At 36.8% G+C, this 26,090-nt stretch overlaps 2 protein-coding genes across 4 annotated transcripts in view; one reads left to right on the top strand and one right to left on the bottom strand.

Annotated features, from left to right (window-relative positions):
- The window catches only part of LOC106919273 (glucocorticoid receptor-like), a 63,133-nt gene extending 54,542 nt beyond the window's left edge, over positions 1-8,591 (top strand). For both annotated transcript variants that reach the window (XM_014989506.2, XM_014989507.2), the window contains 3 exons: positions 293-423; positions 3,367-3,524; positions 4,334-8,591. In XM_014989506.2, coding sequence (XP_014844992.2) covers positions 293-423; positions 3,367-3,524; positions 4,334-4,486 — 442 coding nt within the window. In that variant the 3' untranslated portion in view covers positions 4,487-8,591. The remainder of the gene's footprint in view (positions 1-292; positions 424-3,366; positions 3,525-4,333) is intronic.
- A 1,327-nt stretch (positions 8,592-9,918) lies between these two features.
- LOC106919272 (rho GTPase-activating protein 26-like) overlaps positions 9,919-26,090 on the bottom strand; it is a 69,004-nt gene continuing 52,832 nt past the window's right edge. For both annotated transcript variants that reach the window (XM_088012763.1, XM_014989505.2), the window contains 8 exons: positions 25,309-25,414; positions 22,519-22,678; positions 21,048-21,192; positions 20,610-20,796; positions 16,495-16,530; positions 16,276-16,386; positions 13,949-14,040; positions 9,919-11,670 (listed from right to left, as the gene is read on the bottom strand). In XM_088012763.1, the coding sequence (XP_087868889.1) occupies positions 11,582-11,670; positions 13,949-14,040; positions 16,276-16,386; positions 16,495-16,530; positions 20,610-20,796; positions 21,048-21,192; positions 22,519-22,678; positions 25,309-25,414 (926 nt within the window). In that variant the 3' untranslated portion in view covers positions 9,919-11,581. The remainder of the gene's footprint in view (positions 11,671-13,948; positions 14,041-16,275; positions 16,387-16,494; positions 16,531-20,609; positions 20,797-21,047; positions 21,193-22,518; positions 22,679-25,308; positions 25,415-26,090) is intronic.

Here is a 26,090-nt window from a genome sequence, read left to right on the forward strand (position 1 = left end):
AGATTTAAAATGTACTGAGCAGTAAAAGAACAAGCTTTAGTTGAATGAGTCATAGCCAGTGCCATTTCAATTGTTGACGATAAATTATTGTGTGGTATTTAGGAGTGAAAGTATGGTTTAAAAATTCACCCTCTCTTGTTTTTTATTATTATTTTTATTTATTTATTTTTTTTGCAGTATTGTAGCGCTTTCTATTATGAGCAAATAATTACATGATCAATTAAAAAATTGACGTTGAGTCAAACTAAAATTTGTTTTCCATTTGTTTGTTCTGCACCCTATCCTGCTCCAGAGAGCGCATGAAGCTGCCTTTAATGGGTGACCAGTGTGAGCAGATGCTGAAGATTTGCAATGAGTTTGTCCGACTGCAGGTGTCCTATGATGAGTACCTCTGCATGAAGGTCCTGTTACTGCTGAGTACAGGTAATAATACACTTCTATTGGGACGCTATAAAAAAAATTTCAACAAAATGTTTTTGATTTGACTGCTTAATGATGTTCTATTATGAAAAATTCAATTTAAATATAAAAATTAAGGGGAATATTGTATCAATAAAGATTCAAACTAACTATAGTGATGTGCTATAACTCATTATCTACAGGGGTTTTACAGTGTTTCTCAGCAAATTTGATTACCAAATGGCACTAATAAAGAAAATATAGATATGGGAAGCTGAGTCTTTACAGATTGCTTTGTCTAAGCTTATTACTGGAAAGTTTAGTAGAAGGAAAAAGTGCAGAAGCAACAGGGAATAACCTTGAGAATATTAGGATGAATCCCATTGGTGAGCCTGGGGGAGGATTATGCAATAATCTCAATTGTTTTCTTGTGTATTTCTGAGAAACTGAATTTGGTATTCTGTCAGTAATATTATTGGTGTCAGTAAATCTTAAATCTGGACAGTTTTCTTATTTTCATTCAAAAAATTAAAACTGCATCAGAAATCGATCATTTGGTGATTGCCTGGTTTAATCATGATTTTTTTATCTCCTTGTTGAAAGTACTGAAGGGAGTTTGACAGATTCTTGTACTTATTTCCCTTTGGCTGTTCAGTTCAAGGTTTCTTGTATTTTTATTTTTTCAAAATAAGCAGAAAATGCAGCTTTGTTTTATTTTATGCATAAAGGTCATAAAATTATTTCATAAGAATCTTTATAATAACATTTCATGTTTTTTCTTACATGATCTTTGAAAATGCTAAATGTTGAAATCAGCCTTTTTTGGGGGCAACCTTTTGTCATTAGTTTTTCAAAACCAATTTCCTGAAAGAAACCTAATTTCCTTGTTTTGACTTGAAGGATACAGACAGTCAAGATGAAGGTAATTTTGTTTCTTTCCTGAGGAGATGAATTACATGCTGCTTTCTGACTTATGTAATTGTCAGAAATTGCCAAAGTAATGAGAGGAGACTCATTACAAGAAAGTCTCATTTCCCAGATTTGAATGTTTCATTTTTGGTGGCTGACCAGCGATTTATTCATGTAGTCTTAATCATGTCTGAATGGATTTGAGTTGTTTTTTAAGCTGCTATAAATTAGAAAAGTGCCTTAACTACACTAGAGGAAAATGTAAATGTTTTTCAGCCTTTTTATTGTAGAGAAAATGTTAAAAGAATTGGACACACAGTCTCTTCTGGTTATTCTTACACCATTAAACACCAAGACAGTTCTCTTTCCCTTTCATTTGCAAACTGTGAATTGCAGAGGAATAGACTGTTCTTTCTAGCTGTTTCTTTGACATTCAGGGAAAAGTGTGCTCTTCAGAGAGATTACATTTCCATAGTGAGCACAGGTTGCATTTTTGTACCTAAGAGCTATTTCCATCTGTTCCCCACAGTGAAGGAGAAACTATCAGGTCAGGACAGCTTTGGTAAGAGCTGATTAAATAAGTCGAGAGGACATTTATCAAAGCTGAAGCAACCCATAAAGCATTTTTTTGTTTTATCAGCTCCAGTCAGAGAAGCATTTTAGCCGAACAGAACTGTTGAACTCTTACACGTTCTGTAATCCAAGTGGAGTTTTGAATATGTTAGAATTTGAATTTGTAAACCACCCCAAAGTAATCCATATTCATAAAGTGGAAGGCAAATGGTAAATATGTTTTCTGAGATGTAAAATTCTAAAAAGTGTGGTGTGCATTTGTATTCAGCCTTCCTGAGTCATGCACGGGTGCTCACTTTACCAATCTTCCCTGGGCAGATTCGAGGAGTTTGTGCCTAATAGTTGCCGTAGCAACAGATTATCCTACCTGAGTTGTGGATCTCTGTAGCTCCTCCAGAGCTACGATGGACCTCCAGCTACTTTTCGTATTTATACTCTCCATGCCCTACCGGATGTGAATGGCTATGTAATGTGTTTGTGTCTTTCAAAGTTGCTTTATAACCTAATCCTCACTTTACCACCTTTCTGATCTGTTTCTTGGTCTTCATGCTGCTGATTAATCACAGATGATCAGATACTTTCTATTCACCAGGTACCGGATGTTTGAAGGCTTTTACTCAATATTTTATTAAAGAGAACTGAGTACAAATGCATGCCACACCTTTAAGATTTTATTTAAGGGAAAATACTTTCCTTTCCACTTCATAATTATGAATGTTTTGGGGGTCTATTATATGAAATCCCAATAAAGTACACTAACGTTTATGTTTTTAATATGTCAAAATATATAAAAGTTGCAGATATAACACAAGATACCAATATATCAAGATGATTCTGCAAAAGCAGGTCATTGTAGCCTTTTCCAACTCCACATGAAGTTCTGTAAAATATTATAAATGGAAAAAAATTGTTTGAAAGATACAAAATGATTCAAAGTACAGGCAGAAAAATGCCTCTCTGTGTCAGAGATAAAAGTCCTGATGGAGTCTGCTAATATGTGCGATTATGTAAATCATCCTGCTTTTCACTCCGTCCATAATCTCTGTAGGTGACAGTGGCTTTTTTGGACTCTTTGCCACCCGGCAGACTGACAGGGACTTCATTGATTTATTTGTTTTATTAAACAGTTTGCCTTCGCTAGCAAACAAAACGGGGTGTTGGGGTAAATTCTAAAGGGCAATTTTTATATGCAGTTTTAAGTCGACAAAGTTGGTTAAGATGTCAATATAATTGCACCTTGAACAAAAGGTGTGACAAAATACTCTGCATTTTATCCCAGCTACTCGCAAGCTCTGGTTTATCCGAATGGAAGCAGAAAAAAAGCAAAACAAGGAAACAAAAGACTAAAAACTAATGAAATATTAGTCTTTAGTCTAACTGGCTTTCAAATAAAGTCACTCTTGGCTTTATTTGAAGATTATATTTATTTCCATCTAAGCTACACCCACAGTCATCTCTGTGTGTTTTCTTGTTCCATGTGTGCAGTTCCAAAAGAAGGCCTGAAGAGCCAGGCGGTTTTTGATGAGATCAGGATGACTTACATCAAGGAGCTGGGAAAAGCCATTGTGAAGCGAGAAGAGAACACGAGTCAGAACTGGCAGCGATTCTACCAGCTAACTAAGCTACTGGACTCCATGCAGGAGGTTTGCTACACAAACACTCACATCTGCTCAGCTAGTCGGGACTTTTTCTTCTCTCGTAGATGTTCATTAGTCAGGCCGTCTGCTCTGGTAGCCGGTTTGAATGAAACATAGAAATCAATGTGGCACCATGTTAATTCTTCACCCAAATCTGACTGAATTTTGCTTTTACTCACTTTATCTGATATTAAAATTAGTTTTAAGTCCTAAGACATGAGTGTCAGAAAATGTCAAACATTTGGAGAAAATTACTTTAAACTGAGTTTTGATTCATATTATTCACAGATTTGCTACTTACTTTCATAAATGAGTGGTTTCACTAATTTTATCAATTAATTTTGGTTATATATTATATTATATATAATTTTTATATATATATATATATATATATATATATATATATATATATATATATATATATATATATATATATATATATATTATATATAATTTTTATTTTATATATAAAATAAAAAAATATTTTATATATATTTATTTATTTATTTATTATATATATATATAAAATAAAAACTTTTCTGTTAAAAGTAAAAAAAAATCTGCCATTGGAACTAGTTCTCTTCATTAATCTCCTAGTACACTAAGATTTTTGCATTTGAAACTAGAAAAAATACTTGGTAATATTGTGTTTTGCAGTGTTCATGTTTCCTTCAAAACTCTTCGAACTCTTTGTAGTTCCTCCGACATCCTGTTCATTGCAGCACACCTTCTTAGAAAATCACCCAGCTAACTGAAAACAGCTTCACAGAACGATTCTCATTAAAGACTGGGTGTGTGTGTGTGTCCCGTTCCAGATGGTGGAGGGTCTCCTGCAGATCTGTTTCTACACCTTTGTGAATAAGACCCTCAGCGTGGAATTCCCAGAGATGCTGACTGAGATCATCACCAACCAGATACCAAAATTCAAAGACGGGAGCGTCAAACCTCTGCTGTTTCATCAGAAGTGACGGCCTTAAACTGTGAATCGATGCCTTAACTGCCACACTGCTTCTGGCTCTCTTGCACCAGTTCTGCTTTCCCCTATTAGTCTGGTTCAGATTTTTGTTTTGGTTTTGCTGCCCTGGTCTGTTCAGTCTGAACTCAGAAATTACCTATAGCCTCAAACCTGCTACCACTGACTGTAGCTCAGTCTCTTGGCACACCAAGAACAATATGAATGTTTCTTTGGAACGTTTGTGTTTCTTCTCAATCCTCACCTCCAGACCTCAGACATTTAATGTTTTTAAAGATGTCCAATGGCCTCTTACTCTCTCCTGCCTGCATCACGAAAACCGTTTCCTCACGCCGATGCTCGCCAGCCCGATCTGCTCCTGCCTGGTGTCTTTCCGCTCGCCTACTCTGCTTTTCTGCGCTGTGAGTGTTGGTCACGGTCTGGAGACGAAGGGGACACATTGCGAAAGAATCTAACTTTTCTTCTGGACTCAAGGATAAAAAGAAAAAGGATATGACCAATGGAAGAATAGAAAACCAGAGCAGCTTGAGGATCGTTCTTCATGTGTTTTTTATGCACGTCGCTGATCACGCATTCAGAGCTCACACCAGGCGTCACGGTCAGTTCAACCTGACACATGTTTACACAGGATGTATCTGAGGGAAAACTAGTGCCTTTTAGTTTGTATGCTCATTATAGCCATCGCTTACAGACACGTCTTTTTTTTTCTACCTTCATGTTTTGCCTGGCTTTAGTTTGCTCAACCTGTCTCCTTCTGATTTCTCTGTGAATCGGACATTTCTGGTATTTTGAAAGTGGGACGTCCTCTCTGTCTCTGCTCTGTGCAGGAAACAAAGTCAGCCCAGCAACTCGAAATATTATTATTCTCATATCCAGGTCTTAAAAGGTTTAAAGAACTATGTTATGGTTAAATATACAATTTGTTTTGTATTTGAGTTGGAAGATTAGGTATTATCTCAACCCTACTTCTCTTTACATGTATTGCAGAAGCAGCCACTATCTTACAATTTTTATCTGAGTTGAGAGTGAATGCAAATTCCTGTCAAATGGTGAATGTTTGCAAGCAGCTGCATTTTTTATTTTTTGGGTAAATTTTAAAAATATGTATCAAATCAAGTGAGCTAATCCATGAAAATGTCCACCATGTGTGTGTGCTCGATATTATCCATGATACTTTAAGTCAACCTCGCTCAAAATGTCAGTCCTGTCCTTTTCACTGTCAGCTGCTCTCAATCTGAGCTTGTTGCTTTTCAAATAGTTCCACATTTGTTAAATATGTAATTTAAAGGTTGTGATTGCATCTTGAATTCACCAATCAAGCTTTTTCCAGGCTGTAGCAGCTTCCAGTTTTTTTTTGAGGTCTCACGGCCCCATTCCATTTTGGAGTAAATAATATTTGGGTGCTAAGGACGATAACACGTCAGGTGTTATGCTGCAGGTTCTTTGATGCAGCAGGTAGACTCGAATCCTATAAAACCTGTAAGGATCTACAATGTTCACCCTGTTTTTACATCAAAGTATAATGGAACAGTTATCTGATTTTTATTAAGCACAAGGAAATGCATGAAGTACATGCAGTTTTTATATAGTAATACAATCTGAACTGTTTATTTTTTTTCCCATAAATCTTTGATTGGTGGATCTATGATAGAAGTGCAACAGAAAATGTATTTGGGCTACTTTTCCCGCCAAATTCTGATTTTATAAAATGTTATTGAAAAAAGGTGAAAAACAGTGAATAATGCGCCTAAGTACACACTTTAAACATAAAACCTGCCTTTAAATTCATTGTAGAATCCTTCCATTTGAAACATAAGAAGCTGCAGTCTAGTCCACATAATTAGTTTATTCTTGCTCAGGCGACGTCTCATTACATCAGACATTTTTGTCCTATTAGTGCCAAATATCATGAAAGGTTTTTATCAGTTTACTTTTAATATCCTGCAGATGTGAAGGGTCATGTGTACAGTGGTGGTTTGTAACGTTGCTTCAGGGTGCTCAATCTACCGTGTCACAGATAACACCAGCTAACTAGGATCAATTGTTTAAAAGATGATTATTTTTTTCAGATGTTGCTATGGTCATTTATGTGTATAAAGCATTCGTACCAGCTTAGTGGCCAAATCTACTGTTCAGGTTTGCAGCGGCTTCTGCTGAGTCTAAACACATCGCTGTTCACTTTCCTGCTCTACTGTACTTGGTTTTTCTAACTGAGATGTTGGCTTTCAGGGTTCCTACAGAGTTTTGACAAGCATGAAAGAAGTATGCATAAAGAAAAGTTTTCAGTTTTATTTCTGTCCCGTTTCTTAACGTTGCTGTTCCTTCTGTTCTTTTTCCTTGTGTCCTATCTCCCTTCCTTGTGTTCCTCCTCCTGTCGTTGGCTTTTGTATAGTTGAAATATCAGTCCTAAATTCATAAAGAACATTAATAATTAATAATTTAAAGTGAAAGAACTGGGAATGCTGCAAAACTGAGTCTGGGAAAGTGGAATTTATACATGAGCCTGTGTAGGAACACCATATGGATTTTCAACTCTTTTCTTAAATGCACAAAAAACTAGCAGTACTCTTCTATTAAGAGCCATATGTTTTGTTGTTTTCTTTGAAGCCAATCCTACTGGGTGACTGTTTAGTTCACAGGCTTTTCGGCTGTAGCTCACCCAGAGTCTGCTTTTATCCCGGCGTGTTGGTCAATCTGAGGACTTTAACTGAATCCTCTTGTTTCAGGTGGCTTTACAGTTATTACGAATGTACAGTATTACATTCATGTTCAGGTGGTGGCGCGTCTGGAGGCCAGCTTTAAAGTAACCCCCCCTCTTACCCCCCGGCCTGTTTTTAGGGTGAGATGTATATAAATAAAAGTGACATATCCAGTGTAATGCAAACAAGTGTCTGTTATTACAAAAAAATAATATTTTTACATGTCTGTCAGCACTCACGACTTTCTTATACCTTTCAGTTTGACTAAAAGCCTTGCAAAAGGGAGACAGAGAGCCATAGAAATACGATTTCAAATCAGGAAATAGACAAATATCAGTGCTTTTGGAGATTGATCTATTGTAAAAAAAAAATATTTTGTGTGATTTTTAAATACATTATCCTGATCCTCTTTGATATGACTAATTTTAATTAATCATTTTTGTACATTAAATAAGTCAAAAAAGTAATTATTTTCCCCCTGTTTGTCGGTTTGTGTTTGATAAAGGTAGATGTGATGAATACATTAGGAAATGTTTGTCTTGTGAAGTAAATGTCAATTCTACAAGTGTGTGCACAAGTCTACAAGAATGCTCACTGTGTTGTTTTTTTTTAATAAAACTAAATAAGGAAGAGGAGAGCTGGAGGGCTGTTGGGGCAACCGACTAGAGGACGTTTATTTTTTAAATTTTTGTTTTGCGCTAAACAACAGTGACCAAAGCAGAGGAGTAACTGAAAACAAACTGAAGTAATCGAGCAGTTACAATTTGTGTAGCACCTATGAGCTTACTTCTTAGCACTTTGGGTTTTATTTCAAATGTGTCTTTTTTTGTAAAAGGTCTTGGCTTTGGATCTCCTGTATATTGCTGTAAGGATCTACTGGTCACTTAAAAGATAAAAAGGAAAAAAAAAACAAACAACAAAAACAAGAAAAAAACAATCTCTCCATGTGAAAATAAATTTTCCAGAGCCTGACAAAATTGCACTACCCTCTCATGGGTTGTCACAGTCTACTTTGTATAAAATACATGCAATTATCTTTAAACATTAAGGGCAGATCATGTTTCACTGGTATACAGAGCTATGGCTTTCACTGAAGTCTGTTTTTGTTCATATGTCAGTTATGTAGATGTAATCTAATGTAAAGACAAATATAGATATAAAAAAGTTTAAAAATGGTTTATATTTACACTTCTGTATTCAGTGTCAATATTTCCCCCTATTTGATTACATGTTGAATTAGGTTTTTGTGTTTTTTTTTCTTTTTTTGTTTAGTTTTTTCAACATTGGATTTGGCATTGTGTCAGATGATGTCTGTCATCTCTGGTTCAAGGCGGAAATGTGGAAGAACTGATTTTTCTCTAGTTCAAGCATCTTACACAATAAAGTCCCTGTTTTGCAACACTGCTGCCTAAACCTTTGTTCATTTCAGTCAGGTGTCTCCTCTGGGTTGATGGAAATGGCCATATTTACTCAAGTGCAATTTTATTATTTTCAGTACGAGACAAAAATATGAAGTGACGAGGTTAACATCATGAGGTTGAGTTTAAAAAAAATGAGGTTAGAACATTTTATTGTTGGAAAAGCCTACAATTTTGTGACCAATAAAAACTACAGTTTTTACAGTAGACTTTTTTTTTTTTTACATAGCGCACTTTAATTCAGTCCTGAATAGAATCCAATACGGTCAGGTTAAGATTATTTTTCCAGATAATCAAACATGTATATCTGATGATATACATGCAAAGTTGCATGGAGTTAATTTTGGATCAATTCCTTTAATTTTTTTCACAAACAAGGAGGTGAAAATAGAGGAAAGAAAGCTAGGCTATTGCTTTGATCAAGGGTAACACTTTAAACTAGCATTATTGAGCCTATAAACAACTTAAAAAATGCTTAGCAGGCTTCATCAAATACAAAACAAACTGCCTAAAGTCTGTCTAATCTGATTTTATTTAATTTAATTCTATTGAAAGACAACTGAATTAAGTGGTGAACCACTCAGATGAAATCAGAGCTCCACCCAATCAGACGATCTGCACTGAGAAGAATGTCTTCACGGATAGACTGAGAAGTCAGCGATGTCTCCTGCCCAATCACAGAGCAGAATTTGAGCTAAATTTGAAAAAGTAAATGCTCAATGCCATTTCTGTTGAAACCATCTTTGTTTCTTACAGCAATACACAATAATCTGTGGCGAAGCAACTCTGGTCTGTCAGCCACCTTCTCTGGCTGAGAAAACAACCAGTAACGGCAGGGAGGAGTCTCCAGCAAGTATCGATCAGATGTCTAGTTGCTGTGGTTACCAGTCAACGAACATGTAACAATACAGAGAACCATTTTTTTTTAATACATAGTTGCAGCACAACAGAAAGGGACTGAGAAATGGCAAAAAGTTTTAAGTAATTAAGAGAGTAAAGTAAATCATTTGGGATTTAATAATTGTGCAGTAAGTGTTAACATTTACCCCATGATGCCAGAGTTTCTGCTTAATCCACTTCAAATTAAATAGAAAAGACTAATTTCTAAATAATGAGTAGAGGTTCTCACACTTCTTTTTCTTAAGGGTCAGAAAAGTGTGGGTTAGAAAACAGGAAACAGGTGAACCGATTCATCACCCTGTGATTGAAATTGGCCATTTCCGATTGGACAATACTAAAAAACATATTTTTTGTCTAACTCAAGAAATGCATAAAAAACTCCAGCCATAAAACATAAAACTCAAAGCAGATGTTGTTCAAGATGTATCTTTAATTCTTCACAATCCTTCACCAAAATCTGTAGGAATATTTAAGGCTGTGAACAGACATAAATGATAGAAATTCTGGCAACAAATAATGCAATAATGGAATTAAGTTAGTAAGCTAGAAATACAAAATATAAAATTTCATACTTGTGAAAAAAATTATACCCCATCAAAATGCTGTTTTTATTTACAGGATCATTAAAAACACCACAAAAGGATGAAGTTTGGAATTTTATGTTCAATAAAATCTTATAAATATGTTTATTTATGAACAAAGTAGTCTTATTTCACATTAGCTTGCTTTTTTATTCTCCCATTTGTTTTTTCTCCTTTTAAAAATCTCTTTAAAAAGAATCTTGTTGATAATAAAAGATAGAACGGGGGAAAAAAGCTAATTATTACCAAAACATTCACCTCAGGAAACAAGAGCAGTCGCTGCAGCCCAGAAAATGATCTATATTTCATTAACTATAAAATCAAAATGTCAATCTGTCCTCACATCATTAAGCTTAATATTGTCTTTATAATTCCTCATAATGTGATCAAAGCTGGGGAATTACATTATATCTTCTCTCTCTGTGCTGTTGACATTAAAGCTTCAGATTCTGCGTTATGGAAAAAATAAGAGGGGAAAAACACACAGGTGCTTTGTAATGTTAAAAAAAGAGAGAGAAAAAGCTTCCTGGTTGATTAGAATTCCAAGAATGGACCAACATAGTGCAAACATGACTCATCATTTCTCCACTCGCAGCAAGGCCTTGCAGCTGGGCTTGTTATAACCAGCAGCAATCAGTTGCTCCTCCTACGCCTCACTGTAAACTGCTGAGCTGCCTGTGGATCCTGTGTGAGATTTTTCACATTTCTATTTTCCAAGTGATGGCTCTGCAAAGGAAAAGACTTATAAATGAGCGTGGCGCCAACGCTGACCCGAACCGTTTGAAGCGTACTCATCCGTCTTGCGGATCTGCCCTGGGGCTCGGGGCGTTTAGCTCCTAAACGTCAGCGAAGCAGACCGTCTTCCCCTGGAATTACCCAGCGAGCGATTGCGAACACGTTTACAGCCGAGCCCAATCATCGCAGTCTGGTTCCAGGGCTCAAATTTCCCAAGGGGATTAGCGACCGAACAATGGAGAGGAATCAGTCCAACTAGCAGTTTAAAGCTGAAGGCCACTTACCATTTATCTTGTTCCCTGTCAATAATGCCGTGTATACCTAATGACACCAGGGAATGATGAGGAAGTGGCAGTCCAGATCAGAGTAATAAAACAGACGTTTAAAAAATGAATTGCAACTCTCACCTCAAATATATCAGCTCACTTAGAAGAGTAATTTCACCAAACCCTCATGTTATCTACACCCCCGACACACAAACACTTACATCTTCTTCACTGTGAACTCAGGTCAACACAATCCCAGAACAGCTTCAGTTTTTCCTCTTTCTCTTCCCAGTGCAATTCAGACAAAGTCCACAATGCTTCAGTCCTGTGCCAAATCCCTTTGATATGATTCTGCTTGGTCCAGTTTCTGTTCTCTGATCTAGTCAACACAAAGTCAATAAAATCTGCTCCAGCTGATCATACAACAACAGAGGAGTTTTGTGCAGTCAAGTCCAGCTTGGTCTACGTTAAGTTTCTTGGTCCAGCTGTGGCTATAGCAGCTCCACGTAGTTTTCTGGAATCAGTCCAGTTCGACCGTCTAGAGTCCCCTCCAGCCAGCCGGGCTCCCTGGAAGCATGAACTGTAAGGAAGCAACAGGAAGATGTAAAATATGATGGCATAAATTAAGGACTATACAGGTGAAATGAGATATTTATGCACAATAAGATGAATTAGACTTTAAGCAATTTTGGAAAGTGCAGGTGATGTCATGGCTTTGTAAGCTGCTGACAGGTTAATTCACTGTCTTTTATTAATTAAATCTTTTATTATCTGAGTTCAATAGAGGCATACCTAGGAATGTACGTTAAAGCAACACCTCAAACACGCTGCTTCCTGTGACATCATGGGGAGAAATAGTCAACCAAGAAATCAGCAACACAATTGGAAACCTCCACATGCTGCAACATCCATCTGTTTAAACAAATGTGTCTCAGAGATGAACTTGTTTTGGTTTAAATTTGTGGGCCAGCATCAAAATCAAAAAGACATTTTTGAAGATGCTGGCTACAGTGAAAGTCCTGTAACAATGAAAGGCCACTCAGGAAAATAAGAAGTCTGGATTCCAAAAGCAACATAAAAAAACGGATTATATTTTGTAAGAGAACTCAAAGACCTTCATAGTTGGAGGTCTTTCTAATTTTGCATTAAGTAAATCAAGGTTATCGTATTATTGTGCAAATATCTGCTTTCAGCTGCATAATTTGAGTTACGTTATCAATAAGTCATATCAAAATAGGCACTAACAAAGCAAACGTTAAATATGTGAGCTTAATGACAAGTGTAGCTTTATGTGTCAAGTCTGATATGTTTAGAAATAACAGGATGTTGTGCAGAAACTAATCTGGGACACAATGTTCGTCAGCCAAGAAATAAATATACAGAAGTGACATGCAATGTGGATATTGGTGAATAAGTTAATCAATAAATCGCAACAGAAATATAGACAATATATGTTGGAGACATATATCAGGGGACTTTTTTGCTGCAGAGCTTTCCAGCCTTTAACTGGCATTGAGTTTAATAAAGCACCAGGTTGAGACTTGCCAATTGGCTGTTCTTAAATTAGCTGGATCCACATCAGAGTCAGAAATTTCTGATCCCAATCAGACTTATTTTTGACAGCATGCAGCAGGCATCTGGTTTCATTAAAGTAAATATAATCCATCCATCCTCAGTCAGTGTTCAGAGGATTCAGACAGTTTGTTTTGGGTCACTATCATGCTAAAGGCTCCAGTTATGTTTCAAGTTTACTTTACAGACTGGCTTACATTTTACTCAGGCAGGCTCTGAGGTGAGCTGAAATGCTGACCTGGTCAGGTCCTGCAGCAGCAAATAGATGGCATTTCCACGTCCATGCTTCACAGATAGCATGAGTTTCTTTTCCTGGAATGCTGTAATTATTTTTTGTTTTTTTGACAAATGTGTACTCTATTCTATCCAAAAAATCAATTTTGGACTTATCTGTCCAAAGAACATCATTCCAAAAGTCCTAGTTTTTGTTTATGTTCTCTCAGTTTGGTCTTCATGTTTTTCTGAGAGTTCAAATCGCTGAATGAATCTGTGCTAGTCAGGAAGCAATCATATGTTGTAATGCAGCGTTATTATTATGACTGCTTTAAAAAAATCATGGAGGTTGTAGTCTGAGCTTCTTGTGGACAGATTAAATGCTTCGTCCTTGGCTGCAGATGAAAAGCCTGCAGTGTTCAGATACCACTTTGAGGATTACATGTCCCCACGGACAAAGTTTGACCCATGAGGGCTCACATGACACTGCTCTGCATTACATAACCATCAATAGTCTTTAAGACGCCAACATTATTTAGATTTTAAAGGTCAGCTTGTAAGAACAAGAAAACTGAATCCCTCCCATGAGCGCTATGTGTTTGTCATTTCAGAATTTCTTCAACACATACACACATATAGACAAACAGGTGAAGTGCTGGGGAGTGTTAATGATTGAGTCGGTGTACGGACAGCTTTAATAGCTTTTCACCCTTGAATCTGTGCAAATATGACCTTCGTGTAAAGGAAGCTAATTGGGAGCTTTGAAAAAAGCTGACATGTTAAATTCTTCCAGTCATGTAGGAGAAAAGATAAGTAAGCTAATGAAAGATCCTCCTTTTTCTGCACGGGTTGTTTTCACCTCTTAATAAAAACTAAGCAAACAGCTCCTTTACTCAGACATTAAGAAAGTCTTTTGCAGTGTGAACACAGTCTTTCAAACCGTAACAAGAAAGTCTGAGGAAATGCAAATCCCTACGGCTTACTGTGTGTTTTCACAACAAATTAACTTCTATAACGCCAACACACTTCCTGTCTTTCTCCTTCCCTGCTGCCAGCTCCAGCGTCTGACTCACCATTCTCAAAGACGGTCCCGGCGATGAAGGACAGCTCTGAGTTGTGCTCTGCCTTGCAAGCGTACAGCGCTCGAGCCTTCCTGCCTGTGATACTACAAGCACACAGAAAGTTGGAGCAAAACATCAAGATTTAGCACAATTCGTTTTAAGACAGGTAATTAATTTATGTATATGTTTTAAGAACAATATTTAAAATAAACTGATCTGACTGCAGTAGCAGCGTGTTAGACTGAGAAATTCAAAAAGGCTACTATCTAAAATATTATTTTAGCTTGGTATTAAACTCAAAGAAATAAAAGCTGCCTATAAATGCAGCGGTGACACTTGTTTTGCTATCTTCAAACATTTTCTATCAAATAAAACTTTCTGAAGATTTTTTTTATCTACTTAGTTTTATTTTATTTTTTACTTTTTTATAGAATTTCTTGAAGTTTCTGATTAATTTATGATTTTTCCTTTTCCTGGAGAATAAATACAGCAGGACACAGAGGCCTTTAGTTTTTGCCGCTCTTCAGGAAATTCTGATGTGTCTTGGCACAATCATATATTAGAAAATGAAAATAACAATAAAAAAAGAGAGATGCCTAAATTTGGCCATTGGTAAAGTCAAAACTAAATTTTGAAGTAGATAAAATAAATGCCAGGAAAAAAGCCTTTCTCTTCTACCATCACAATGGTAAACCTATGGAGTCAAATGACATTGGTATTGAGCTTACCAGGAAAAACAATAATAAAAACTATTCAGGAGTTACTGGTTTGAACCAAAGGATGAATGTAGGAAAACCACTTCAATATGGATGATCAGGGTGAAGATCCTGAAAGAAATCTGCTGATTTTTTTAAGAAATTGATGATTCATAAACCCAAATCAACATAGAAGTTCTTCACTAGACATAAATGAAAAGAAGAAATCTACTTTTAGGGGGTTTATACATCTTTACCTGGTACTCCTCTAGACAGCGTTCTGAGTGAAAGGCTACTTTGGGTTTTAACCAGTCACAGAGAGAACCAGGTATTAGCAGCTCCTCTGGCATCACCAGATACTTAAGTCTTTAAATGTGGAGCGTTCAGATGCTGTACATCTGCCAAGGTTTAGGTGAGAGACTGCAACCAATCGGTGTTGCTGTTTTCTATTCCAATTTAAATAGAGGGACTTACATAAGAAAGGGTGCCGTCTGACCTGTATATAAATAGTTCAGAGCATTTTCTTGATCCAGGATGTAACCTCTGATCTTCTGATTTAGCTTTTGAATGATCTCCTTTCATAGGGAAGATCAGCGGTCGCATCATGCTTAAGGGCACAGAACAATGTCCCCAATAAACATTTAAGACATTTACTTTAATAGGACTCGGATAAACTTTGCTCAACAGCTGGAGAAATGAGGCTTAAGCTAGAGACCAAATTCCGTTATGCTCACTGCTTACAAAACTATTATATTTACCAGCTGTTGTTAACTTTACCTATATTTTTATAGCATCCTATAAATCTGAGCATAAAACATTTGCTTAGTTGCGTTTTATTTTTTTATGTCTCACAAATCATTAAACTCTTCTAGTTGTTATAGTGAAAGGTTATATCACCATTTTTTGGCATGAGGACTATAATAAATCAATAGCATTTTAACACCTTTTACTTTTAGACTAGTTAAATCTGGACTAGATTTGTATGCACTAATACAAGCATCAGTTGATGTTTGTATTTGATTTATGAAAATGTTTCAGTAAAATGTTCCACTAAGTGATTGGTATTTCTTTTGAATTATGACCTAAGCCAAAAAAAATCTAGAGACAAACTTTTACTGGTATTTCTCTGGGATCAGCAACCTTGCAAGCTTTAAATAAAACAGTGGGTTCGATCGAACCCCAGGGGTTCGACGAGTCGGTCTCAGGGGTTCGGCGGAGCTTCTGCCGCGGAGGTAAAGACACACTTGTGTAAAGTCGTGATGACGCCCCGTTTTGCCATCACTTGCTCCAGAGGATCACGTTACATTGCTTAGCCAATCAGAGCTGCAGGAAGGAGTTCCAGTCTCAGCATGGATTTGAACTTGTGTCTTTAAATTACTTCAGTAAAGCTCAGTTTTTACCAAATTCTATAGTCTAAATCTGCTCCTTAGTCACATCTTTTCGGGGTTGGTACTGCCTCTAGTGGCGTGGGGGATGTAATACAACTAATATAATTACATTAATAAATCAGAATACCGCAAATTATTTTCTGTGTCGGGGGCGGGGGGTTTGGTGAATGCGCATATGAAACTGGGGGGTTCGGTACCTCAAAAAAGGTTAAGAACCACTGAAATAAAACAAAACAAAGAACCAACATGAACCAACCTGACTGGGGAAGAGTCACTGGAAGCGGACGAGATCGGCTGTGGACTTGAAGGCGCTGAGAACATCGGCCAGGAGGGAGAACGGGGCGAGGTGGGGCTCGGAGATATTGCACTGAAAAGCAAAATTTACACGTTTGATCTACAAACACATTCAACTACCTACAGCTTGTAAACTGTGAAGTTTACATGTGATGGAGGACATGTGGAAGACTCTCCCTACCTTGTTGGTATACTGCCTCGACTCTTTGGGTTCAGTCTGAAGACAGAAAATAAAAAAGAAATTTAACTACACACTGAATAAAAGTGTTAAGCAAACTAAATTGCAGTGGTCACATTTTATCTCAAAGCTTTAACAGAACAGGAGCTTTTAAAGTGATCCTGTTTGCTCATGACCATATCTGATGAGAGAGTCCTGCAACAGATCAAAACATAAAACGTTTGGCTTCAAGGACGAGCTATTTGTATATTATTCACTTTGAGAGTCAAATGCATCTTATTTTTAGAGTGCTGCAGCAGTTTCACTCTGTAAAAGGAAAAGTTTCTGTCTCTTCCCACTTTTATAGTGCAGGATTTTCATCCTAAACTGGCCAGGTCATTAAGAAGTCCAATTCCAGTTATCATGTTAGTGTGGGGCATTTAGAAATTTATTTGAACTGCCTCTCTTCCCAAGGTGGAACATCTAGCTATCCAGTTACTTTTCTCAATATTTGGTGCAGAAGTTAGCATGTAGTGTGCATTATGCTAAGTACACAATGGATCAACATGACAGACAGACAGACAGACAGACAGACAGATAACCCACATTCACAGGGGAAAAAAATGAAGAGAGCCAAAGCAAATAAATGTGAGTAGTCCTCTGAGATCTGAGTAACTTTTCTGACCACAGAGGCATTTTTGCAGCTCATTAAGCTTTTAAATGAACCAAAAGTTTTGCTGGCCTGGTTATTAATGAGAGATAGTTTTGCTTTGTGTTTTGTTGTAATACAAATTGTACCAGGAGAAGTATTAAAAATAAGGATATGTCATAAGTGACAAAATTACCTATTCAGCGTTCAAGAGCTTCAGGAACTTCTGATCATTTGTGTAACTTCTTTGAAAAAAACAAAAAAACTCTTGTTTAGAAATGTGGACTGTGGGTGCTGACGTTAGCGTTGGGGATATCTGGGCTGTTGCAACATGTTTTCATTGAGATGGTATTTTATGCTTGAATAGCTTCGGTGATCGACCAACTCCTTTTTGAAAAACTTTTACACAAAAGTAGTTTTTATCAGCGTCCCATCAGTCCATTTTATTTTAAACAAAAACTAATCTTTAGTGGTCCACAAAAAGCAGCTGATCGTTATTGGTTGCAAATGTTGCTTATGTGTCAGATTTAATCAAATTAAGTAGCGTACATGTAGTCGACCAAGTAAACAGGACAAACTGACAGCATTCATGATTTGTTATGTTTCGGCTACACTTCCTGTTACAGCAGTTGTGTTCAATATCAGGGAAGACTATATGGTAATCTCATTTTCAAGAGGTCGATCACTATGTCACTGAAAACTATAATTCACTCTTCCATCTGAGCAAACTGTCAGTCGTCACCAATAAATTTGCCATGCTGTCCATCTACTCTGGTGCCGCATGTTGTTGATGAACTCACACTAAAGCAAGAACAGATTATGCATCATGCTTCGAGACTGTTACTGTGGTTACCTTTTACGTTTACTGTTAAAACAGCCATCAGTAAAAATTTGGAGAGTCACGAGGAAACAATTTGCAAATGCAACACTGACAACTGCAGGAAGCCTTTTGTGCATTATCCTTTACATGACAGAAATTTTCCTAAAGCCTTTTCATCTTTGAGATTTCATTGTTTGTAGAAAACGCTTTAGGGAAGCGTGCCATGAATGGACAAGGAAGGTGCAACGTATTGTTTGTTAATCAGAACTAGGGGAAAGGCTATTATTACCTACGAGCAAAAAAACACAATGCTTTTACCACAACTGAATGAAAACTGACACAGTAATACAGAAAAAAGGAAACACACAAGAGGTGCTTTTAGTTTAAAATATCAAAACCAATAATAATAAAAGAACAGCAGATGATAAAAGACTATGTGAAGCAATCATCTGTGTAACTTTCAGAGGAAGGCCCCACACAGAGGCAAATAAAAAAGATGGTTAGATTACAAACCAGAGGCAGCTGCAGCAAAGACATTATGAGAGCTATGGCAGACCAAGCTCCTCTTACATCAGCCCTAAAAGTCTAAAGTAACACATGAGCCAACTACCAGCTAGTGCCAATAAATCCATCTGTAAACACTCTTTCTCTTCTTAATGTCTCATTAGCGGAGTCAGTCAAATGTGCCCAGGCAGCCACCCGTACACAGACACAAAACACGAATGACAAAGTGACAACAAATAAACTACAACAAAGTATGAGTCTTGTACAAAACCAATGGTAGGAAAGAGAATTACTACTGAATTAAAAAAAGTTTTTTAATACTTTTTTTTTTATTCATCAGCTACAAAAAGTAAGTTCCTCTTCCTGGGATGCTTTAGAGGCCTACAAGCCTTTAAAAAGCCTTATTAAAACCTATTAATATTTGTAGGAAGTTTTTAAATTGTACTTTTTCAGTTTTTTCTCGATGACTCCACGTTTTCAAAACAGTAAACACACAGGTCAAAACTCATAGTCCAAGTTTTGTTTGCAAAAGGTGCTAAGTTGGCCAAAACATTTAACATATAAAACAAGTGCAGATATTGCCTTGAAACAGCACAACCTGCCACCAAATGCTTTGTGGGAGAGCAAAGAGACATTTTTATTCCTCCATATTAATGCTATTTTCTGTAAACGTTTTGCTGCTGCTATCCTTGACATTCCATTCATATTTGCTCCCCCGTTGCTACATGTAGGTTGTGATGCTTGGTAGCCTGATCCTTTAGTTTGAACTACTTTCTGCTGTGACCACATTTCTTTCAGCTTCCTGTAAAAAACCTGCTGGGACTTTTCAGACAAAGCTGTGGGAGTGGAGCATCTTCAGATCCAGCCCTGGTGTAGCCCATTACATCACTGACATGCAAATCCCATTTGTTGTCTTTTTACATACGCTGTGTGAAATTGTCCTTCTTGAAAACAATTGGATCCAGAATCAGAAATCCTCAGATTGCTCAGACTGTGGCAGACAGAGATTTCCAGGACTCTGGCAGTTTTCCAGCCAGCTGGAAAACTGGCTGGAAAGCTAATTGCAGCTTCATTGAGCAATTAACAAGGAATTTCAAATCCACAAGTCAGCAGTTTGTTTGGTTGTTCACAGTCTCAGCCACTCAGCTGAATATTGCAGAAAAACTAATATGGCTGTTCATGTTTCTTCTTCGATTACTTTTATCAAGTAAAATGTAATCAGAGCTCAGATTATGTGAGGAAACAGTTATATCATGCATGATGCCAATAGACTTTCCGAAAGTAATTTGTCTGAAATAACTTTTCCCTTTGCAAAATAGATATTGTGCCACAAAGCAAAGTGAATCTATCAGCAACTGAAGGGAAATACCAAAGATCTTCTGAGTGACTGGTTTCAGGGTCTCAATGAATCCAAAGTTAAATGACCATTTAATATTTCTTTTTAAAGACAAATTTGAATTTGTAAGTTAGCTCACACACCAAATCTCTCCCATGTGGGACTGATTCTACAAAAGGAAACCCTGCCAGGAGCACAAGCATTTTATCAGCTCTATCTTTGCTTTGGCAGCTTTTTTAACATTCACACCTCAGTAAAGAGACCGACAGCTTTAGAAAGACACAGTTTCTGTCCACAAAGGATAGGGTGAACATTGTGGTTGATAGTGGTGAAGCTGAAAATAACTATAGCTATGCTTAGCTCCAACATAAAACCCTCTGCTGCTTGTTCACACAGACTTGGAGAATTTTGGCCACATGCTGCTTTTTGGGGGAGGAAAAGTCGGGTGAGGGTAGTGTGAAATGAAATTAAGCAAAAATTTAAAAAATAAATTACATGGAACATTAGGCAGAATAAAATATTTTTCTTCTACAGAAGAAGAGCAAACTAAATATTAGGGCCACCGTAGATAAGAGAAAAAAATAGGCATGGGGAGTACATTTCTGCCAAAAAATGTGAAATTTTAAGATTAACGTCATATTTATGAGAAAAAACTTGGATAAATTACGAGTTTCCATGATTAAAGGCATAGATTGGTCATATTAAAGCTAGAATATTGTGCACCCAACATGACAAAATGTAAAAAAAAGTTTAGGTGTGTAAATACTTGTATAAGGAACAGTGTAAGGAGCTGCATAGTGAAACTGTATATCCGAGACATTATGACTCACAGTGAGCTGGGTCGGATTTTTCGGCCGTCCTGCTCTCCATCGTTGCTGGTCAGGCTGTGTCTGGGGGTTTTATTGTGGCTGCCGGTGCTGCTGCTGCTGCTGCTGCTGCTGTTACAGTTTGTAGAGGAAGACACCGGGTGCTGCGTGTCAGCAGCTGGGGTGTTGCCAACACTGTTCCTCTTTTCACCTACAAAAATAAAGCTTGATTTACATACTTTCTGCTGCTATAATGGTAAAAATCCTGACTGAGCAGTGTGACTTCTAGTTTACATAGACCAACTAAATCCTTGTCTTGTGTGAATCTAACATGGTCACATAATTCAAATACCATTGCAAGCTGACACTTTTATGCAATAAGAGTGCTTAAGGAGAAAATATATAAAGTATGTAAAAGGTGAACAGTATAAAAATGTGTTATTTTTGGGCATGGGGGATCACCTGTCTGAGAATGTGTTGGTGTGTGGAATAGCGTGAGAGGCCTTTCACTGCAGGACGGTGCTTTGCCCTCAGTGCTTCTCCTCCTCGACTGGTCGAGCTGCATGTTTGTTGAATTGCCTGTCGAATTGGGCACGTCCCCGAAAATCTGTGTAAACAAAAAGCTCTAAGGAAATCGGAATGAACAATTTAACCTTACAGTCTTATAAAACCTTCCACAGATAGTTTGCAGATTAAAAAGCAATGTTTATCATGGCATTGTCTGCTTGAAAACCAAAAGCTATATAAAGAAAGCAATGTGAACAAACTGGTTGGGTTTGAGCAAACTAGAAGTTACATAAGTCATCAACATGTCAGCAGAAAAACAAACTGCAAAATACAATCGTGTGAGAGTTTTGCACATTACAACTGCTAAGTTCAACGTATTTAGCGGTTGTAGTTTAATTCATGTTAATTCTTTTAATCTTCTTTCTTTATTTGCATGGGAACAAGTGTTAAGCATAAACATAAGCAGAACACTATAACCTTTTTAGCCTTAGTTAATTTGCAATGCACATCGCCCGATGGACTTTTAGTTATATAAAACAATTTAAAACACAATAAATCAACATAGCAAAGCAAAATGTCAAAAAATAAACTCTAACATAAAGTTAAAACTGATCACAATAAAAAAGACCATCATAGCAGCATCATGGGCTGGCTGTTAAACATGACTTCAAGTCTGGTCTTTAAGAAACTCCTTCAGTCTTAATCGAAAAATGTGCCAGACTGGGATCAGTTTCAAATTCCACATCCTAATGTCTCACACAGAAAAAAACTGCTTTGATCAAAAAAGGTTTTGCAAAAAGGTTGTTGCTGGTTCCACCATGAGTTACTAAACCTGCAGATCTAAGAGGAATTACTAAGTCAATTAGTACCTAAAGAGCCTGACCTTTCAAATCTTTGAAAAATAATGATATATTACATTATTTATCAAAGTTCATCATATTCAGTTTTTTTTAAGAATGTGGCAATGATGAAATCTAACAGGGTTTTTGCTGAAACTTTTAATTGCTCAGTTACATATCGTCATTTTGGTGTTACATCTTACAGAAATTACACCTGCTGACTCTTAAAAGGATGAAGTAAGTAAAAATAAATGTTATATGTGTGTGTGAGTCATCTGTTTACCACACATTCTCTTACTCCTGTCAACATGTATGCATGTGGTGGAAGAACCTTTTACTAGCGTCTTGTTTGCTCCATTCATTGACTGAACACTGTGTCCAATGGCAGGCTCTCATGCAGACATACTGTTGCCATGGTGAACTGCGTAAGCAGCTTGAGGCATGTGACTTTAAAGTGCACTTAAAATTACCATGGGCATATTTAGATCTAATAAGTGCAATAAATAATGAGGAAAAATACAAATTTAATCTTCAGTGTCCAATTTTTTTGCCCATGCCTGGACTCACAGCCCTCCTCCTCCTCTTACCCTCTCATGGTGCTCTATGAGGATTTCCACTACAATGTTTTGGAACTTGATGTCCATGATGGCTGCGACCGTCTCCTCCTGCGGGCGAAGCAGAGTGGGCCCAAAGACCACGCCCAGGTTGGCGACAGTCATCAGGTTCTGCTGGTGGTGACTGGCCACCCTGTGAAGGAAGAACAACAAAAAAGGAGAACCACATTTAAATAAATGCAAATATATTACACAAAGACTGACATATCTTAGTGCTGTGCTAATGCCTAGTCATTGTTTATTGAACTGAAATCTGCTGCTTCTTGTGAGTTTTTGAATCCCCCCAAGAAATTTTGATAAATAAAAATAGAAAAAGATAACCATCTGCTTAAACAACATGACATTGTTGTTGAAAAGTGAAAGGATTAAAACATTATTCATAAAGACACCTACTATAATGGGAATTTTCCATACCTTTGAATAGGTCAAATTTGGACTGGATTTATTAGCTAAAAAATGCATTTTTCAAAACTAGAAACAATAATTTGCCAATCGTAGGGAGAAAAAACAATTGTGGCTACATGGAAAAGGCCATGTCACCAATTTGGAATTGTTTAAAACAGAAGATGAATCAATAATTATCAATATTGACAATTATTAATATTGACTGATATGAAAAGCAAATATATCGAGATGTTTTTCAGCCATAGTGTCGATCCTTACTGTCTGTTCAAAAGAGCTTTTACCTCAGTAAGTGAAAGAGTAAGCTACAAAATTACTTACCAAAAATACAGAATTTCCCTTTATTTCTACAAACATTGGATGAAAACACTGTCATCCTTCTTTCCTCAGAGCAACACTTTGAGGCTTACAAGATGATATTAGCTGCATTAGTTGGGCTGCCTACTTGGCCAGCCAGCTTAGTAGCAAACATGCCACTCTAAGTTTATAAATCTAAAAAAGATAAAAGCATCATTATGACAACATTCTTTTCAGCTGAGGAATCTACGAAGAGGCCTCTGAGATCTGGAGACCCCAGTGACCCATAGTTAGAGTTTCCAGGTGAGATAATAACAGAAAGCCTCTGAGGTTCTCTGTTTATACTTTGATTATGTTATTTGTGCAACCCATACAGTTCTCTATTTGCTGGTGCTTAATTTATATTGTAGCTGATTTGCATATGTAAATATTTTACACTGGTATTTTAGGAATGCATATGTACTTAAGCTCCAAACTGCCATTACATAATGCTCGAACTAAAATCTACTGATGTGATTTCAAGTATAAAAGTTTCATTTTGTCTATTTTGCCAGGGACATATTTTGCAAGGTCACAATGCATTTTAATCTCCTTTGTAGGCGCTTGGTCATAATTCAAAGACATTTCCTGCTAAAACTTAAGAGATGGTGCATTCAGGAGAATGGAGCAGACAGATGGGCTGATGCAATGAAAGGATAATGCCCCCGGCTGCAGCTGTCGCCGTGCACAAAGTCATAAAACTCCACTGTAAATCAACAGCCTGACAAGGACCTTTGCAGAAAAGCTGAAAGAGCACAGAGAACAGGAGGGCATCGCCTGTCTGCAAGCAGCAGGTCAGAAAAGGACAAGGCAGAGAGGAAGACTGGGAAAGGCAAAGCAGTTTTCTGTCTAAGGAATGTTTTTGCTCCTGCAATACATTTCACAATTAAAACAATCTGTAGTTAGTTAAAGCAAGTGAATCTACCAATAAAAATAGGTTTAAAAATTAACACAATAATAGTGAAAAATACTGAAATGACCTTGACCTTTCTGGATTTCTTTTTCATTGACTGAACTGAATTGTGTCAATGATTTACAAATGGTTAGACTCATTTATGCATTTGACCTTTTACATATATAAACACTATCTCATCTTTAGCAATGATGGAGTCAATCTGCAGGCTGATAGGACCAGAAAAATGCAAAGATCAAAGGTGTGCTCTGACACAGACACCATATCTATAAAGCGGTTATGATGATGGCCATCAACAGCTATAATCCAACAAAGCTTGTGGAAATATGCTCACTACCAAAAGGCCTGCATGCGCTCACCCACAGGTAGTATAAACATGGATGATGGCCCATTTATCACAGATTGCATCATGCTGCAGCTCCAGAAGGAAAGCCTGATAAATCCACTGGGCTTAGATGCAGGTTTAGACTGAATACACAATGTCAGTGGAATACTTTAGCAGAATAATCACATATAAGCCACTATTGTCATGCCATGAGTTGTTTTTTAGGCTGGGGCTCATTTTGATTATACAGCAATCAATAAATGCATGCATTTATAATTCAATAGATTTCTCCAGAGTATTAAAGTGTATTAATTTAACATGTTGCTTATGTGGTGAGGGAGAAAAGCAATTATAAGGAGTGGTCAGAGAGGCCAGTGACTAGATTTTGATAATGTTTTGTATCCAGAAGTCAGATTTTTCAACTTCCAAATTAGAAAATTTAAAGTAAAGCCACTTGAACTTCAACATGCAATGCATCTACTCTGCATATAAAATTTAATTAAAGTTAAATTTCTGATTTTTTGTATTGTAAGAAACCAAACTCTGTATTTGTGATGGTCTTTTAATTTTTTAATGAGAGAACCCACAATGCATCAAACTACATAGAAATTATACTGAGTCTAAGTTTTTTTTTTCCCAGGATTGATGGCAGAACCAATCAAGAGATTCTGGACTCCACCAAACGGACTGGAGGACACAGGTTCACTATCACTGGTATCATTACAGGTTCAGAATTTAAATGTAACAGAGTGCAGCTCATCTCCGCCTGTATGTTATCTCCACCTACTTGGACAGGTGTTTCATCAGCAGCTCCAACATCTGTCTGTTCTTCTCAGGTAATCGGTGAACAAGAGCATGGATCTCTGTCACTCTGGCCTCTGGATTGTCCATCTCTGAAGGAAGACACATATAACAGCAATGGCTGAGCTCCTTTGAGAAAAAGAGACGTGACACATCAGGACTTTATAAAATATATAAAGGAATGAACCAATTATGTAGCTGCTGACCAGGAACCAGGAATATTACAATATGATGAACTCATTCAGTGCTTCACCCAATATATTTGTTGCACATAGGAGCATTTCTTTATTAAGATCATTTACCAATAAACTAACTCACTGACTGACAATGTAAATATGTTAACAACAGTGTTACTGTCATATGTTGCACTTTTATGTTTTATGGTGACCACAAAAGGAAATAAAATCACATAGCTATTGCGGCTTAAAAAGAGGATATGTTGTCATTCTTAGTTTTTAACTGAATTGTTATGTAACTCTGCACTGTTAATAAAAAGATATTTGTTAGTCAGAAGTGAGAAATACTCAAAGAAAGTTTTACAAACTGGAGTTGTATTGAAAAAACAAAAGTAAAGCAGGCAACATTTTTTATTGAACCAGAAATTAGAAGGAGCATTTGCAGATACACATAGATGTAAAGTTAAATCCAAAATTATTCATACCATTACCCGATTTGTGTTTATATTAATTAGGGATGCAACAATATGACAATTTGAGCCGATGTTGATATGTGGTATAAATATTTTAGTGGCTAAAAAAGTGAAGGTGT

Source organism: Poecilia mexicana, unplaced genomic scaffold, assembly GCF_051168715.1.
Source record: "Poecilia mexicana isolate PSO_F unplaced genomic scaffold, ASM5116871v1 scaffold_14, whole genome shotgun sequence".
In the NCBI taxonomy this organism is placed as follows: Eukaryota; Metazoa; Chordata; class Actinopteri; order Cyprinodontiformes; family Poeciliidae; genus Poecilia; species Poecilia mexicana.